This window comes from Ornithodoros turicata, chromosome 1 (genome assembly GCF_037126465.1).
Source record: "Ornithodoros turicata isolate Travis chromosome 1, ASM3712646v1, whole genome shotgun sequence".
Taxonomy (NCBI): domain Eukaryota; kingdom Metazoa; phylum Arthropoda; class Arachnida; order Ixodida; family Argasidae; genus Ornithodoros; species Ornithodoros turicata.
Window position 1 is genome coordinate 147,720,883 of NC_088201.1, and position 16,538 is coordinate 147,737,420.

The 16,538-nt window shown below is 44.3% G+C and overlaps 2 protein-coding genes across 2 annotated transcripts; both read left to right on the forward strand.

Annotated features, from left to right (window-relative positions):
- Positions 1 to 9,125: 9,125 nt before the first annotated feature.
- Positions 9,126 to 10,254, forward strand: LOC135386912 (uncharacterized). The gene is made up of 8 exons (XM_064616407.1): positions 9,126 to 9,192; positions 9,330 to 9,386; positions 9,461 to 9,529; positions 9,580 to 9,654; positions 9,714 to 9,773; positions 9,876 to 9,914; positions 10,050 to 10,082; positions 10,166 to 10,254. The coding sequence occupies exons 1-8, from the start codon at positions 9,126 to 9,128 to the stop codon at positions 10,252 to 10,254; spliced, it is 489 nt and encodes a 162-aa protein (XP_064472477.1).
- Positions 10,255 to 10,278: 24 nt separating this feature from the next.
- Positions 10,279 to 11,417, forward strand: LOC135370734 (uncharacterized). The gene is made up of 5 exons (XM_064604554.1): positions 10,279 to 10,325; positions 10,448 to 10,644; positions 10,785 to 10,944; positions 11,150 to 11,255; positions 11,311 to 11,417. The coding sequence occupies exons 1-5, from the start codon at positions 10,313 to 10,315 to the stop codon at positions 11,345 to 11,347; spliced, it is 513 nt and encodes a 170-aa protein (XP_064460624.1). The 5' UTR covers positions 10,279 to 10,312; the 3' UTR covers positions 11,348 to 11,417.
- Positions 11,418 to 16,538: the final 5,121 nt, after the last annotated feature.

Genomic DNA, 16,538 nt, shown 5'->3' on the forward strand with positions numbered 1-16,538 from the left:
CACAAGACTGAAACATAGTAAATTAATCCGTGAGTTTCGTTGCAATAAAGATGTGTTTAAATTTTCTTTTTTTCCTCGCACTGTACGAGAATGGAACAAATTGCCCTCTTGTGTTACACAAATTTCATCACCAACCCAGTTTTTACAAGGTCTTGTAGACTAACTTTCTTTCTTGACTTCAGATGTTTAACACTTGACATTTTGCACTGTGTATAGCTGTATGTTGTACGTGTTGTATGTAGTGTACTCACCTCCTCTGCCATGGCCATCAAGAGATGGCCGGCAGTATCTTTCAAATAAAATAAATAAATAAATTCGTGGCGGCATGAAGCGAAGATATTATTGTATTTTGCAACCGTAAAATATATAGCTTCACCACAATGGCCGATACTCCACCCTATTGCTGGTGGTGATGTGGGAATGAAATAATCAGTCCCTTCATAATAAGTATCGAACTCCTATGGCGGGCAAAAACGGGAAAAGAGCTTTGAGGGCAGGGCGTTGGTTGGCTGGATTTGGCAAGGAACAAAGGAAGTTTGAGAGATCCGAAGAGTTCGATTCAAGAATGATGGTAGCGTGGGCAGTGAAGAAGAATGTGCCCAAATCTTCTACAGCCCCGCAGTGACAGCATCTGAGAGAATCGACTTGTCTCCAGTGGTAACGCCGCTGAGCAGTAAACGAAACTTTGAGTAGCGATAAATTAATGGAGCCTGTCGACGACAAGTGTTCCGTGGCAATCAGAAGGCGAGGGCTGGATCAACTCTTCTCACCATAAACGGGGTGAATGCACAGACAGACAGACAGGCAGACAGACAGACAGACAGACCGCTCGTCTATCCAATGTAACCCCCCCCCCTCCCCCCGGAGAATGTCAGTTGTCCAGCGGCCTGAAGCCAGGGGAGTGACGAGGCCTCGAAGTATCCCATACGGGAATTCATAAATCGGAACCCAATCAGGTTCTTCGCTCATACCTTATTCCAGAATAAATCCAAAACTGGGCGGGAATGATTATCAGGAATTATTTCGGAACGGCACATCAGGATCTATTCCGGCAGATTATTCCGGGACTGAATCGGTCCTGAACTACAAGGTAAATGTAACAGGATAAAAAATCGCCATTTCTCTGATCATACCCGGATATGCGCCTGATAGAGCTCAGGATGATCCCTCAACGGGAACAGAAAGCATCTGGTTAGAGTTGGAAGAAACGCTGAATGCATGGTGGTGCATGCTTCTGCTTACTATAAATCATTATTGGAGTTGATTTATGTGAAACCAGCAATTAATGTGACTAGACCAGCAAGAGACAATGCAGATTAATGTGTAACCTGAAGTCGGCCTACTTGACCATGCGCCCTTGTCATGCCTTTGCATACTACTACATCAATGGAACACGAAGTGCAAGATTCAGTCGACAATTTTATTTCCATGGTGTCGTTTGCTTGAATCCACTTAATTTTACTCCAATAGATTTCAGTGGAGTCAAACAACGTAACAGTATGTAAGGTGAGGATGGATCAGGGCATTGTAAAGCATTTTTTGTAACCACTTTCACCACGAGTGTTCATTGCTGTTGAGTGGTCTGTCATGCACGTAAAACATTTCTCCATTAAAATGTAGATGCATAAGGCATGCTCTTAAATAAAAGTGTTTGGTATTGGTTCCCTTAATATCTCCAAAAACAAACTTCACAGTGACTATTCTTCTGAAACAAAAGAACTCTAGAACGAAAGCAAAAACTATATCTGGCCATAGCATAGCACCCAACGAAAACCTGACACTTCAATTAAATTGTGGCATTTGAAGAAAAGGCAGAAGCAGTTGTTGGCATATTGTGGCTGGTGTCGAGTTGGCCACACTAGGTATGTACAATACATTCAATGTGTGGTGGGGATATGTGAAACCAATGTAGCATATACGTACATTTCAAACTTTGGTGCAAAAAAGCAGTTCAGGTCTGTCGGACTTGTTAGACTCTATACCACGCTAGTAAACACAGTGTGGAATGACTGTCTCATCATTCGAAAGCAAAGGTGCAGCCACCACGACCATCCATCATCACAATGCTCCAGATCGGCATAGCCTAGTAAGAAACCAGAAGCGTTACATAAAGCACAGCTGAGTTTATAAAGCGGAGGGTTCTGTGGGACGTATAAGAAAACCTACCTCTCACACAACAGCAACAAATCTCACTGGGGCACTCTTTATATGCACTCCGAACTTGCGTGCACTACAATGATCAGGGCCCCATTCTCGTCTATATCGACGTCGCTTTCAGTAATCCAGGTCGATGTGAACATGTGATGTGAGAACAGAGGTCAGTTTCAATGCAGTTTAAAGAGCCCTCAACGGATAGTCGAACTCTTGATCCTGCAATTGAGGGCGCGTGACATTCACCTCTGTTCTGCACGCCTTCTCCACGTAGCGACCAACCACAGGCGTAACACAAAGTAATCCAGGTCGATTACATTTGACAAGAATAGGTTCCCAGATGCACTTACATGGTTTTCAGTGTGTAGACTTGGAACTGAAAAATAAATATACTAACCTTGTTAAAACTACCTTTCATTTAGGACCGCACGAGAAAACACTGGTTTCTTTAGATGACGGTTCGATGCATTCAACCGCAAATTTTGCACTGCATCATCAGGTCCCGATGCTCCTTTGAGATGTAGCAGACAGAATTTCGCTGAAACGAGTGTAACGCCCTTGCAGTTCGTTGCTTCACAGCATATCAATAACAGTACGCCGCAATGATAGGTGAACCGTTCAAAATATGGCGAACAACAAGCTCGAAATTCTTCAGATAGCTCCAACACCATGACAGCCATGACAGCTGGCCGGATACGGAACCATACGGAGCACCCTGCTCAAATTGAAAGCTAATCGCAAAACCTACACTCTAAAATCGGTAGCTTATAACGTACCTTATATCGAGCTGTTTCTGGTAAATATCAGGTACATCAGTGCTTTTCCGCAGTTGATTTAAGAGGTACTGGGCTAGACAAAGGAGGCTTCAGATAGCTCCAACACCATGACAGCCATGACAGCTGGCCGGATACGGAACCATACGGAGCACCGTGCTCAAATTGAAAGCTAATCACAAAACCTACACTCTAAAAACGGTAGCTTATAACGTACCTTATATCGAGCTGTTTCTGGTAAATATCAGGTACATCAGTGCTTTTCCGCAGTTGATTTAAGAGGTACTGGGCTAGACAAAGGATTTTGCTTTGTATGTATGAGGTACAAGCATATTTATGGGGTACACGGTAAGTTTATGAGGTACCGTGTCTTGTACCGTATAAAGCAGTACCTCTTGCGCAAAATCTTATTGTGCTTTCCGCTGCTTTCAGCACTTCTTGCGTTCAAGTAACGCCCCAAAGGGTTCGATGCAGTCAGATAATGCATGTACATCTCACGGACTCGGAGATAAAGATTAGCTGTTGATTTACAACTATGATGGTTTTATTCACGGCAGATGATTAAACGTCCCAACCTCCTTCCAGCTGCGTATCTGCTCCCGATAATACGCGCTCCGCTGGTTGAGACAAGTCCGCGCGCCAATGTACCTCCCTTCAGTCAATTAACGAAGACTACTACCCCATGGCATAGCCACCTGCAATAGGTTCTTTCGAATCCTGCTCTCCGCGTAAGGAATAAAATTATAATTCTACAGTGGAGCGAAATCTGATCGCCTTGATACATTGCTTTGCTGGAAAGCCATGCACCAAGAGTAGCCAGTCGGCAAAACACCTATGGGTCAGAATGACGTCTTCACTTAACGGCGTAGCGATGGAGCGATGTAGTTTGTCATGTTAGTAATGTAGTTTGTCAACACTAATTATTCATACGATCGAAATAAATCAAGCGAAATGATCAGTTCAGTTTTGCTGTGTTGTTACTGCTCAAGCCGACAGTGTAGTTTTATCTCTAATATCTAAACTTCATTTGTTTCTCAGCTGATACCGGAATTCGACGTAAGATTCCGCAAAAGCTTTGATCAAGCAATGGTGGAGATGACCAACATCCTGGCGGCTTTTTCAGCCACGAAGGAAAAAGAATCGCCGGCGTTCGTCGGTGTGGACGTATTCTTACGTCCAAAAAAATCGAAGTATGACCTGATATCAACGGTATGTGGACTGCTTCCTTTGTTTGAGACAATCCTTTTGGAAGGCACAAACACGAACTAATTGCGGCGTTCCTCTCCAGATCGTCCCCCAAGAGGTAGTCTCTCTGGGACTGAAACTCTTTTTCGGACAGGAGAGCCTTGTTTGGTGTAGTGACGAAGAGGCTGTGCAGCTGGAACCGTCGTGCATGCTTGAGTTCGCGCTGCTCTGCTGCTTGACAGTTTACTACGTTATAAACGTGACATACCCTGCTGCTTTTGGCCAGTTGCTAGGCCTCCTGCAAATATATGTTGTGGGTGACAACGAATTCTCGAAGCTGTACAGAAAGCCACGGCTTTCAGAGCTGCTGAAATCGCTGAAGGTAAAATAAAGAGCGGTTCAGTATTTAGATCGCCTTTTGTGTTTGTCCCGCATGTGCTTCTAACACGTTGGTCACCTTCGCGTATGTTACAGATGCACACTTCGGCGAGTGTGTATTACCACTACTGATACCAAAGCGTAAACGCAGAATATATGATGCGCGTCGTGTATTTTGCTGTGTATGCGATACGTCACGTACAGATTATGTCACCACAAACATGTTCCTCCCCGTTGTGTGTGGACTGTATACTTCTTGGACAACTGTACCCCTTAGACGGGCGTACCCCTTAGACGACAGTACCTCTTAGACGGCTGTACCTCTTAGACGGGCGTACCTCTTAGACGGGCGTACCTCTTAGACGGGCGTACCTCTTAGACGGATGTACCTCTTAGACGGGCGTACCTGTTAGAGGGATGTACCTCTTAGACGGGCGTACCTGTTAGAGGGATGTACCCCTTAGACGGGCGTACCCCTTAGACGACAGTACCTCTTAGACGGCTGTACCTCTTAGACGGGCGTACCTCTTAGACGGGCGTACCTCTTAGACGGGCGTACCTCTTAGACGGATGTACCTCTTAGACGGGCGTACCTGTTAGAGGGATGTACCTCTTAGACGGGCGTACCTGTTAGACGGCAGTACCTCTTAGACTGGCGTACCTGTTAGACGGCTGTACCTCTTAGACGGTTGTACCTTTTAGACGACGGTACCTCTAAAATGACTGCACCTGTTAGACGGCTGTACCCTTTATACGGGGATACCTGTTAGATGGCAGTACCTTAAAAGTGCTGTACCTCTCATGCACTTTCGAACCGCATAAAATAAAGGGTACGTTTTTGCAAAAATGTACCTTATCAAAGGGTGTTTTAAGAGGTACAGATTTTAGAGCGTACTGCAGATGTTAAATGCAGGGTATATTTTTCTTTTTGAGACTCTGTAGCAAAATCATGTTAACATATAAATGCCATTTCATGAAGGGAATTGACATAGTATTGCGTGGCCAAGTGGCGCGTTTGAGCCAGTTGTGTGTGTTGTCAGTAGCTGTTGTGTCGACGTCGTTTTGTTGGTGGGCCGGGATGGATATTCCCGGATGTAGAGTCCTTTTTGGGTGCTTGATCGACCGCAAGTACGAAAGAGCTCCTACACTTCTGATCAGAGTCCCTTTAAGATACAGAACCCCAACGCACATGTTACCGACACAGTGACTGACCCAGTACTGGCCAACTGCAGCGTCCTCGCCCTCTCGGAGACCTGGACCAACCCACCGCGACATTGGAAGATTTATGATGCGTCGATGAATCGATGCGGCAACCTTTTGCAATGACGAGCTTTTTCATCTTTTTTCGTTCCACAAAAACAAAAAAGAGCGTGTGCCCTATAGCACACACACACAAATAAAAATAAAATGTCCGAGACGATCACCTATAATAGTCTCCCAGTAAACCAGGAATATCCGGGAGACGTCCCACAAATGTCGCGAACGTCGCGAACGTCCTGTACGTCTAGGAGATGTCCCAGGTATATCCAAAATGTGACATTGAGATTTATCCCGTTTGTTACATCCCGGGGAGCTCTGGGAGACGTACAAAACAGAACATTTTTCTATAAGACAATATACATATTTTTCACGTGTTCAAACCTGTTATGACTTGATTTCGGTTCATTGATAATCATGTTGGGCAGAGCAATGAACAGAGGTCACAAGGTGAGATCGCGTGAAGTGGCAGAATGTAGTCCAAGGTTTTAGCCTGTCACAGCCTTATCGTTAAATGCTTTCTTTTTTTTTTAAGAATGCCGTTTCTCCTTGAAGAAATACGTTCATATTTTTTGTTTCTGAGGGCTGGGTAAGAACTCCCATTTTATTCAGCCCATTTTCATTAATGTGTTTGGGCGGAAACAAAGAGACCGCCAGGTGTCCGTCGAGCGCTATCCAATTCCATATCCGTATCCGAGTTTGTGCTCAACATGGTGCTTCACGCGTAGGCGGTTTCGCCCGCTGTTTTTGCTCGTGTGTGTGTTTCTTGTCCTGCGGCATCATGAGCGACGACAGATCACATGTAAATATTGGTTTGTAGTTTCTTTGCAAACGTTTATTTGGGACTGTTGTTACGTATCGCGCTCGCGGCTTCGGTCGTGCACATGTAAGTTAACCCTAACGCTAATGCCGAAGTACAAGCAAAAGTACCTGCACCGCAGGGCTTCCGCGAGGAGCCAGAACATATGGAAACTGAAAGTTTATGTGAAAAGCCGCATACTTCTCGTCGTTATGAGGGCTCTGAACCGGTGCCGAGCTGCAGCTACAGCAACGACGTGCAAGAACCAGCAACCCGAGAAATCGTGTCGGAAATTTCACAGACTACAGACAATGTCGAGATGACAGGGATAATTCATCGGGACGATTTATCAGACAGCACTAATGGATCTAGTAGTGAACCGACGGACAATCTAAGCTGCTGCGATTTGTCTGCGAGTTTAAGAACATGGGCCGCCAGCGACAACATTCCCCACACCTCCGTGTCAAATCTTCTGAAAATTCTCCGGCAGCATGTTTGTTTTCGAGAACTTCCGAGTGACGCACGCACCCTTTCAAAAACCCCAAGAGGCAGCACAAAACACATAACTGAAATGCCACCTGGCGAATACTGCCACTTTGGTTTGGCTGAATGCATCAAAAATATATTTGAAACTTCAGCTGACATCCCAGACCAGGTGTCTCTGATGTTTAATGTAGATGGGCTTCCACTTTCTAAAAGCTCGAAATTGGAATTATGGCCAATCCAATGCAAAATCAAAGAATTGTGTGATGTGCCACCGTTTGTTGTCGGGGCTTACGCTGGCACCTCAAAACCGTCCTGTCCGAACGACTATCTTCAAAAATTTGTCGATGAGCTGGTCATCTTGCTTTCTGATGGAATCACTGTACGTGGCTCGACGATACACATCCTCTTTGACAGCATGATTTGTGACGCCCCCGCACGTTCGTACATTTACTGCACGAAAGGCCACACCGGTTTTTCTGGCTGTGCAAAGTGTACGGATGAAGGAAAGTACGATGTGAATAGGTTATACTTTTCCACTGAAGCAGCATCGTTGAGAACGGATGACAGCTTTCGCAACCAAGAAGACCCTGATCATCATCGCGGAGTGTCCATACTAACAGACCTTCCTATTGACATCATAACGACAGCACCTCTAGACTATATGCACCTTCTTTGTCTTGGTGTGGTCAAAAAATTAATTTCACTTTGGGTTTCTGGGCCATTAGATGTAAGACTTGGCCCGACTGAGAGGAATACTCTAACAGCTAAAAGCATTGCGCTACAAAAAAACATCCCAAGAGAATTTTCCCGGAAACCACGAGGAGTTGACGAGGTGGAAAGATGGAAGGCGACAGAGTTTCGTCTTTTCCTGTTGTACACAGGGCCTGTCGTCCTTGAGGGTATTCTTCAACAGCCCCACTATCTGAACTTTCTAACACTACACTGTGCATCTATGATCCTCATGAACCGTGAACTGTGCCGCACCCAGAATGAGTACGCCTCCACATTGATGTCGCATTTTGTGCAGATGTTTGCTGAGCTGTATGGAGACCATTTGGTGTCTTATAATGTCCACGGTCTCCTACATCTGGCAGATGATGCGAAGAATCATGGTCCTCTTGATTCATTTAGTGCATTTGCATTTGAAAACAACATGCAGATCCTCAAAAAGCTACTCAGAAAGCCATCATCAACGCTTGCACAGCTGTACAACAGATTTAGCGAAAATCAGCAGACTGTGATCAAAACGTCCTTGAAGCCCAAGAAAGTGGGCCCTAGCAATTCACACAACCGAGGCCCACTTCATCCATTATCCACCCTGCCACAGTATGATCAGTTCACGACAAATCAGTTCACTCTCACAACAAGCGGCCCTGACAGCTTCTGTATGGTGAACGGTGACATGATTGATATAAAAAACTTTGCTACAATGCGGGAGTCAGAGAAGATGTGTGTGATAGGGCACAAATTGGCACAAAAGCGTGATCTGTTTCACAAACCGTTTTCATCATCTCTAATAGGCACTCAGGTCGTGTCTCGAAGCCCAGTTTTAAGGGTATGGCCACTAGAAAATGTGACAAAAATACTTGTATTGCCCTTCAAGCAAGAAATGGTTGCAATGCCAATGGTGCATTTATACTAGGGTTCTGTAACCTGCCAGCCAAGTTGTAATTGTTCCGCGCCTGTTCTGTACCGCATTTCAAACAAGATCTCCTTACCTACTCACATCTGTTATAGATGTCGTTCGCAATAGTTCATTTCCTTGACCGTGACGAGGTGGGGATTGTACCAGTTTCTTGGATCCATGGAAACACTTGCAAGTGGCCAAACCTGCCCACTCACATCGTTGATAAGAAAGTAAAGAAAGGATTGCCTCCTGGTGAAGATTCTGACGACATCGAAATTCAAGTTAAAGTGCTATTCAGTAAGCTGGTCTTGCACAGTAAATATTTGCTGTGTGCATAAGTACACATTTAAGGCATATTTGATATCATTTAGTGAGCTGGGGAGAAGCACGCAAGATGCTGCCCGCTGCAGAATATCATTCGGACTTGAACGAGAGCAGATTGCCCCCCAAGCGAATCAGGCGTCCAAGAATGGTGTACAGTGATGATGATGACGACTATGATTTTCCCCCTGTCCCACAGAATTTTGCAGCCAAAGGTATGTGCGTACTGTAACAAGAATTGGTTACTGCGAGGCCAATATGGTTTAGAGAAATTAATTTCTAAGTAAGTCATTTCCGTGTTCATTACTGTGGTGCCCAACTCCAATGATGCGATTTCAAGTTTAAATCACAGGAAAGCTGCCTGTTGCTGTTCCTTTGGACACTTCTGCACACAGCAGAAAGATTGCAGGTAATTCAGCTCGCACTTGGTCAGGCACGTTGTCAGACACTCTGGAATCATGACGGCTGTTATGTAAATTACAGCAAAGAAAACTCTCACTGATGGGTGTTCTAATTCTCCGTGTCACACAAATTCCCGTGAGAGACAGTCAGGTACTGTACCTATGCAGCCGTCGAAATGTGTTACCCTCTGTGTTTTGCAGGCAAGCAGCTTGACTCTAGGTGTCCATCCAGTCAGTCGTCGTTCACTGATGAGTCAGCTCCATTAAGGTTTTCAAGTAGGTATTTCTTGCTATCGGTTCAATGGCAAGCATATACCTGCCTGTCCCTATCACAGGTCAACGAGCTATGAGTACCGAGGTAGAGAGCACACGTTCAGTGCAGTTTGACGGGCAAGGTGGGCCCTTTATCTATATTTGCATAAGTCTCTGTGTTTGAATATACCTTGCAGTCCTTTGTTTGCGAAATACTAATACAAACATTGATTTTCTCCACATAGATGATGTGCAGTCTTGCAGATCAAGTATGTCTGATGAAGGTGCGATGAGCACTTTTTCTGCACTGGCTGATACTCAGTTTTCAAATCCATTACAGTTTCATGTGTTTGTGTCATATGTGCATCTTCAGTTATATTCATTCACCTTTTAATTGTATTGTAATCCTTCTTCACCAGGTGTATCTGCGGACGTGACCGGCAGTCACAAAGGTATGTAAGAGAGGCAGTTTGAACTAGGTGGGGACGACATACAGCTTGCAATCTTTGTAAGTCATCTAGTTTTATTTTGACAGGTCTCCAGGACTCTACGGCAGCTGGTAATGCTATGGCTTGCACGATACTCTACCATGGATATAAAAAACTCATATCTGGGTGGTTCTGATAACTTTCTTCTTTTAGCAGGTGCATCACTTGTGCAAGTGCCCAGAGCACAGCGGCCAATGCCATCTTACGGTACACACACAACCTTTTCTCTGTCGAGCATTTTGACGACAAAGTATAACCACATCTCGGTTTGAACACCATTTTCGGCTTCCATTGTTTGTCATATGAAGTTGATTTAGTTCTGTATTTAGAATTTCAGCACCATGTGCTCAAGAACTTCAATATACTTCGCCTTGCGATACAACAACAGGGGGAACTCTTGTCAAGCCTAATGCCTCTTCAAAACTCCCTCACTGAGGCTCCCAAGCTGCTAGAGAACCCGCTCAGCTCTGTAGAAGAACTCGAAACGTTTGAAGGGCAGCTAACACCAGACCGTGAGAAGCAGTTAGTGAGTGACTATTTCACTTTAAAATACATTGAGCACTAGGCATAATTACAAGAAAAAATTGTTCGGTCCCTTTGTCTGGTACATTAGCTCAACATTGCCCTATAATAATAATAATAATAATAATAATTATATTCTTATAGATCCTGGAGCTTCCACTGCTCGGGGGAAACTCCACAAAAGTTGCAGTTCGCAGGATAATGTCGTATGTTCTCAGCAATGAACTGGGACGCCAGTACAGTTGGGAAGGAAGAAAGGGTAAATTACCCTTGCGAGACCTAAACCTGCCAAAACTCATCCTGCGTAAGCATACTTGGTTTCATGCATATATATAATGTCTTGCTCCTGTCTCCTGCTACTCGCCAGCTAAGGGCTTCAGGAAATGTTCAAATATCAGTTTGGAATGTATCCGGTTCTGCCACCTTGTTATTTTTGTTGTTTTTATTGCTTTCCCTTCGGGCTTGATTTTATGATAATGTGTGTCTTTGTGATTTTGTTAAAATTTCAGGTACCATTCACTCTCACAAAAAATTTGTCAAAACTACACGGTACGAAGTAGAGCACCAGATAAAAGAGTGGCTACGCCATGCGAGGGACAGGGCAGAAAGAGCAAGGTATGTTTAAATCGTGACCTCATTTCTTTGTCAACTACACTTAACTTCCTTGTAGTGTTCCTAGAAGGGTCCAGGCACAATCAACAGCATGAATGCAGATCTCTCCCAAGTTGTAAGAGTGCTCGACGGCCCACTATGTCTCACGCCACCAGAGTTTGTTTTAGTTGTGTTTTTTTTAGTTTTTGCTGCTGAATGCGAAAGGTATGTATTGATACCTGTTCATTCAGTTTCTTTATTAATGTAGCCATTTTATTTCCAGTTCTTGAGAGTGCTCGAGGCATATGCTATATATCAGGGTCCAGCGCTAGTTTTTTTTTTCTTCTGTCAACTTAAGAAAGGTACATATCAATATCTGTCTATCCGTTAACCTTCATTCATGCATAGCCCCTCCTTTTTTTCAGTTTTGAAACGTGCTCCAGCCTCACATTGTCTTACCGGTTTCATATTTGTACTGCTCAGCCTGAGAAAAGGTACATACCAATACCTGTCTGTTCATTAACCTTTATTCATTGGGATCCGCTCTTTCATCAGTTTTTAAGTGTGCTCGATGGCCCACCATATCTCACACCATCAGAGTTTTATTTGTGTTTTTTAGTTTGTGCTGCCCAATGCGAAAGGTATGTATTGATATCTGTTCATTCGGTTTTGTTCATTAATATAGCCATTTTCTTTCCAGTTCTTAAGGGTGCTCGAGGCATATGTTTTTTATCCGAATCCAGAACTAGTCCATTTTCACGTTCATACGAAAGGTATGTATTTCTGTCTGTCTGTCTGTTAACCTTTACTTATGCATAGCCCCCACCCACCCCTTCTTTTCAGTTTTGAAAGGTGCACCAGCCTCACGTTGTCTGTTTCATGTTCATATTACTGAGACTGAGAAAGGTACATACCAACATCTGTCCATTCATTAACCTTTATTCATTGATAGCCTTTTTTTTAGTTTCTAAGAGTGCTCAAGGCTAACATTTCCTTACCAGTTCCTCGTTAATTTTGCTCAACTTGAGGAAGGTACGTACCGATATCACTCTATTCATTAACCTTTATTCATTGATACCCCCCTCTTCTCAGTTTTTCAGTGTGCTCCATGGCCCACTATATCTCAGGCCACCAGAGCTAGTTTTATTTCTGCTTTTATAGTTTGTGCTGCCCAATGCGAAAGGTATGTATTGATATCTGTTCATTCGGTTTTGTTCATTAATATAGCCATTTTCTTTCCAGTTCTTAAGGGTGCTCGAGGCATATGTTTTTTATCCGAATCCAGCACTAGTCCATTTTCACGTTCATACGAAAGGTTTGTATTTCTGTCTGTCTGTCTGTTAACCTTTACTTGTGCACAGCCCCCCCCCCCTTCTTTTCAGTTTTGAAAGGTGCACCAGCCTCACGTTGTCTGTTTCATGTTCATATTACTGAGACTGAGAAAGGTACATACCAACATCTGTCCATTCATTAACCTTTATTCATTGATAGCCTTTTTTTTAGTTTCTAAGAGTGCTCAAGGCTAACATTTCCTTACCAGTTCCTCGTTAATTTTGCTCAACTTGAGGAAGGTACGTACCGATATCACTCTATTCATTAACCTTTATTCATTGATACACCCCTCTTCTCTCACTTTTTCAGTGTGCTCCATGGCCCAGTATATCTCACGCCACCAGAGCTAGTTTTATTTCTGCTTTTATAGTTTGTGCTGTCTCATGCAAAAGGTATGTATTGATATCTGTTCATTCGGTTTGTTCATAATATAGCCATTTTCTTTGCAGTTCTTATGGGTGCTCGAGGCATATAATTAATATCTGAGTCCGGCGGTAGAATTTTTTGTTCGGCTTAAAGGTACATATCAATATCTGTCTCTTCATTAACCCTCATTCATGCATAGCCCCCTCCCCTCCTTTTTTTTCAGTTTTGAAAGGTAGCTCTAGGCTAACGTTTTCTTACCAGTTGCGCACTAATGTTGCCCAACTTGAGGAAGGTATGTGTCAATGTTGCTCTACTCATTAACCTTTATTCATGGATCGCTTTTTCTTTTTTTCAGTTTGTAAAGGTGCTCGAGGCTAACGTTTTCTTACCAGTCTGCCGTTCTGCTCAACTTGAGAAAGGTATGCATTGATATTTTTGTAATCATTAACTTATATTAACGGATAGCCTTTTTTTAGTTTTAAGGATGCTGGAGCCTCTTATGTCAATCATCATTCAGGTACATTTTTGTCCGAGAGTTGGTTCTAATCTTAGTTTGTACATTTTCTGATGGTAGCAAATATATTATATATTCAGTGTGCCATCTGCATATGATGAAGTTGTGCAGTGTTAACTTTTATCCACAACACATTTTTTTTAGAAAAAGAGCTATGAGAGCAGCATTGATTTTGTTTTTGCAGTTGAGTTATACAGGTGGACACGATCTCTAAGAAAGTATGTAACCAGAAGATGTCTAATTATCTCAAATCCATTAATTTAGCCCTTTAACTAAGGAATTTTCAAACAGAACAGAAGGCAGTATCCGTTGAAATTCAGTGTATATTTAAAAAACCAAGAAAAGAGCGTGTGTCATGGAATTTCGCTATGCAAATGAACCAAAACTGAGAAAGCACGCCCCACGGGCGCATCACCATCACCAATGGAAGTTTGTCTGAGCCTGATTGCAGTTTATCTGGCCAGCAGGCCAACACCTCCTACAGTAATCTCGGTTACTCCGAATCATGTCATCCTCTGACTTCAAATGAACGCTGTGCTCCATGGGCTCCTGGGTTTGGCTTCTTAGCACATCAAATTCGACAATAATTATGACAACGCACGTGCGAATTTAACAAATCTTGAAACTGAATTATGTTACTCCATTCTACTAACTTTTTTTGCCTAAAGTTTCTAGCAAGACAGGCAATTAATTCTAGATAATTAGCCATCCCGTAGTTACATGCTTTGTTCGAGAGGATGTCCGCCTGGCCGTTAAACTGAATTGCAAAAACGATGTCTATGCTGCTGTCGTACCTCTGTGAAAAATATGTAGCGGATGCAAATGAACACCTTGTATGTATCGCATATATTTCCTGACGCTATTATAAAACTACCGAACTTTCTGCTTGCAGTTCAGAAGTACATCTCGTCGTGACGAATCTACTCGCAACAGACGCCAGGAAGAGACACAGAATACAATGAATGTCATTTAGTGCATAAGTGTGTAATTTGACTCTGGAAACATTAATAAACGCAATATTTACTCAAACTAGCCAGTTAAACGAAGAACCATACAATGTCCCATATTTATCCAAATATCTGGTAGATAACATCACAGGGACGTTCCTGCAACGTTCAATCAGTGCCCAAATCCTAGTCCCCTGGATCCCCATGGATATCCCTAGGCTCTCTGGACTACTCCCAGGGATATCCTCATATCCAAAGCAGGATATCTGACAGATCTCCCTGTGACGTATATGGTTTGCTGGGCTGTCATATCTCCTTTCGCAGCAATAACGAGGCCATTCGCTCAGATACGGAAGCGCATAGCGACGGACAAGGTCCACGTCTTCACATAGCAAGGACCCTCTGCTTCTATAATTTTCATGGTGCATCTTCGCTCCTTGTCGGCGTCCGTCTCTTGCTCATCCTCTCCTTCGGAACGTTTTTGTTTTCGATAGTTTTCGACGTTTTCGATAATGTTTATGTCCGAGCTTTGCGCAGAAAATGCCAGTTGCATTACGCCTAGGTCGTCGAGAATGCGCTGGTCAGTTTTGCTTCGATGGAGGGAGTTGCCATTGTGCTGGAAATGGTAACACCCATTCGAAACGGCCCGTCCAGAGCGTTGGGCAGCAGTGCTCTCTCGATAACCTCTGTGTAGGGTAGGCTGTGGAACTGAAGCGTAATCCGCGTTCATTCGAGTCCGTGACCCGAGTCCCTCGTACGAGAGGGCGCCCCAGACACTCAACGTCTACTGGCGTGTGCACAACATTCTGTGGACGTATCACTTTTACCCAAAAAAGTACAGGTTAACTACAGAAGAAGAGTATAGACAGCTTGTCCCATGGCGAAACCCTCAACAAAAGTTTTTACCAGTTCTAGACGGTGTAAGCATATATTCATTCGCTAGAGTTCTGTACAAAAATGAGGAGTGAAACACGAAATGCCGAACGAGACAAGTGGATCACTACAGTTTGGCACCACAGAAGAACGAACGAGAACTGTAAAACACATTTATTAGCCCTTCAGGCACCATCTGTGCATGTCAATGTCCCTGGCTTGACTTCCAGAAAATCGGCTACAACAATTGTTCTTCGTCAACTCACCCTGAGTCTGCTTCATCGCGATGAAGGCAGAATTAAAATCTTTACTGATGGCTCATCGACACAGACCGGCTCTACCTCTGCATTCGTAATCCCTGAGCTGTCGATTGAACGAAGCGCTAAGCTGTCGCACCCGACGTCGGCTGCTGTGGCCGAGCTGCATTCCATTCTTATGGCGCTTTCCTTCATTGTGTCCCGTCAACCACCGATGCACTGGACCATATACAGTGACTCCAAAACCGCCTTCCAAGCTCTGCAGTGCACCCTGGGCTCGAGCTCCCTCGCTCCACTGGTGTGTGACGTCCTCAGGGAGCATTCATGTGCTGTCACACAGACACATAACATCACCTTGCAGTGGATCCCAGGTCATTGTGGCGTCCCTGGGAATGAGGCTGCCGACCTACTTGCGAGACGGGCTCATGTGGCACAAGGCGTACCGACGCACCGTACGTATTTCACCCAAGCGGACGCGAAGCAAGCAAGCAATTGGTACTCTCATGGGACGTCTGTGCAGTGAACACTGGTGCAGAAGTGTCCCTTCTACGTCGTTCCTGCGCAGGGTGGACCCAGATCTCCGTTTTTATATGCCGTCAGCGCTTCCTCGACCCATCACGTCGCTCATCTACAGGCTTCGCCTCAACGTGCCATACAGTGGACGACTTTTGTTTAAGCTCGGCATGGTCCTGTCCCCCAACTGCAGTCTGCGTGATGTAGTTGAGGACGTGGATCATATACTCCAAGACTGCCCGAGGTACAGTGCACACCGATGTACCCTTGTGTCGTCCCTGTCTCGCCTGGATAATCGGCCATACTCCACCGAAAAGGTTCTTGGGTGCTGGCCAGCAAATCAGCTCATACCTGTCATGCGCGCCCTTGTGCAATTTCTCGGCTCGACGGACCTGTTTGACACATTGTGACACTCTTTGGTTTTAGTGCCTTCAGACTTCGCTTTTGGTGACAAGCTCGGTGATGATGTTCTCATTTATTCTTTCAAAGCGTTTCAAAGCGTCGA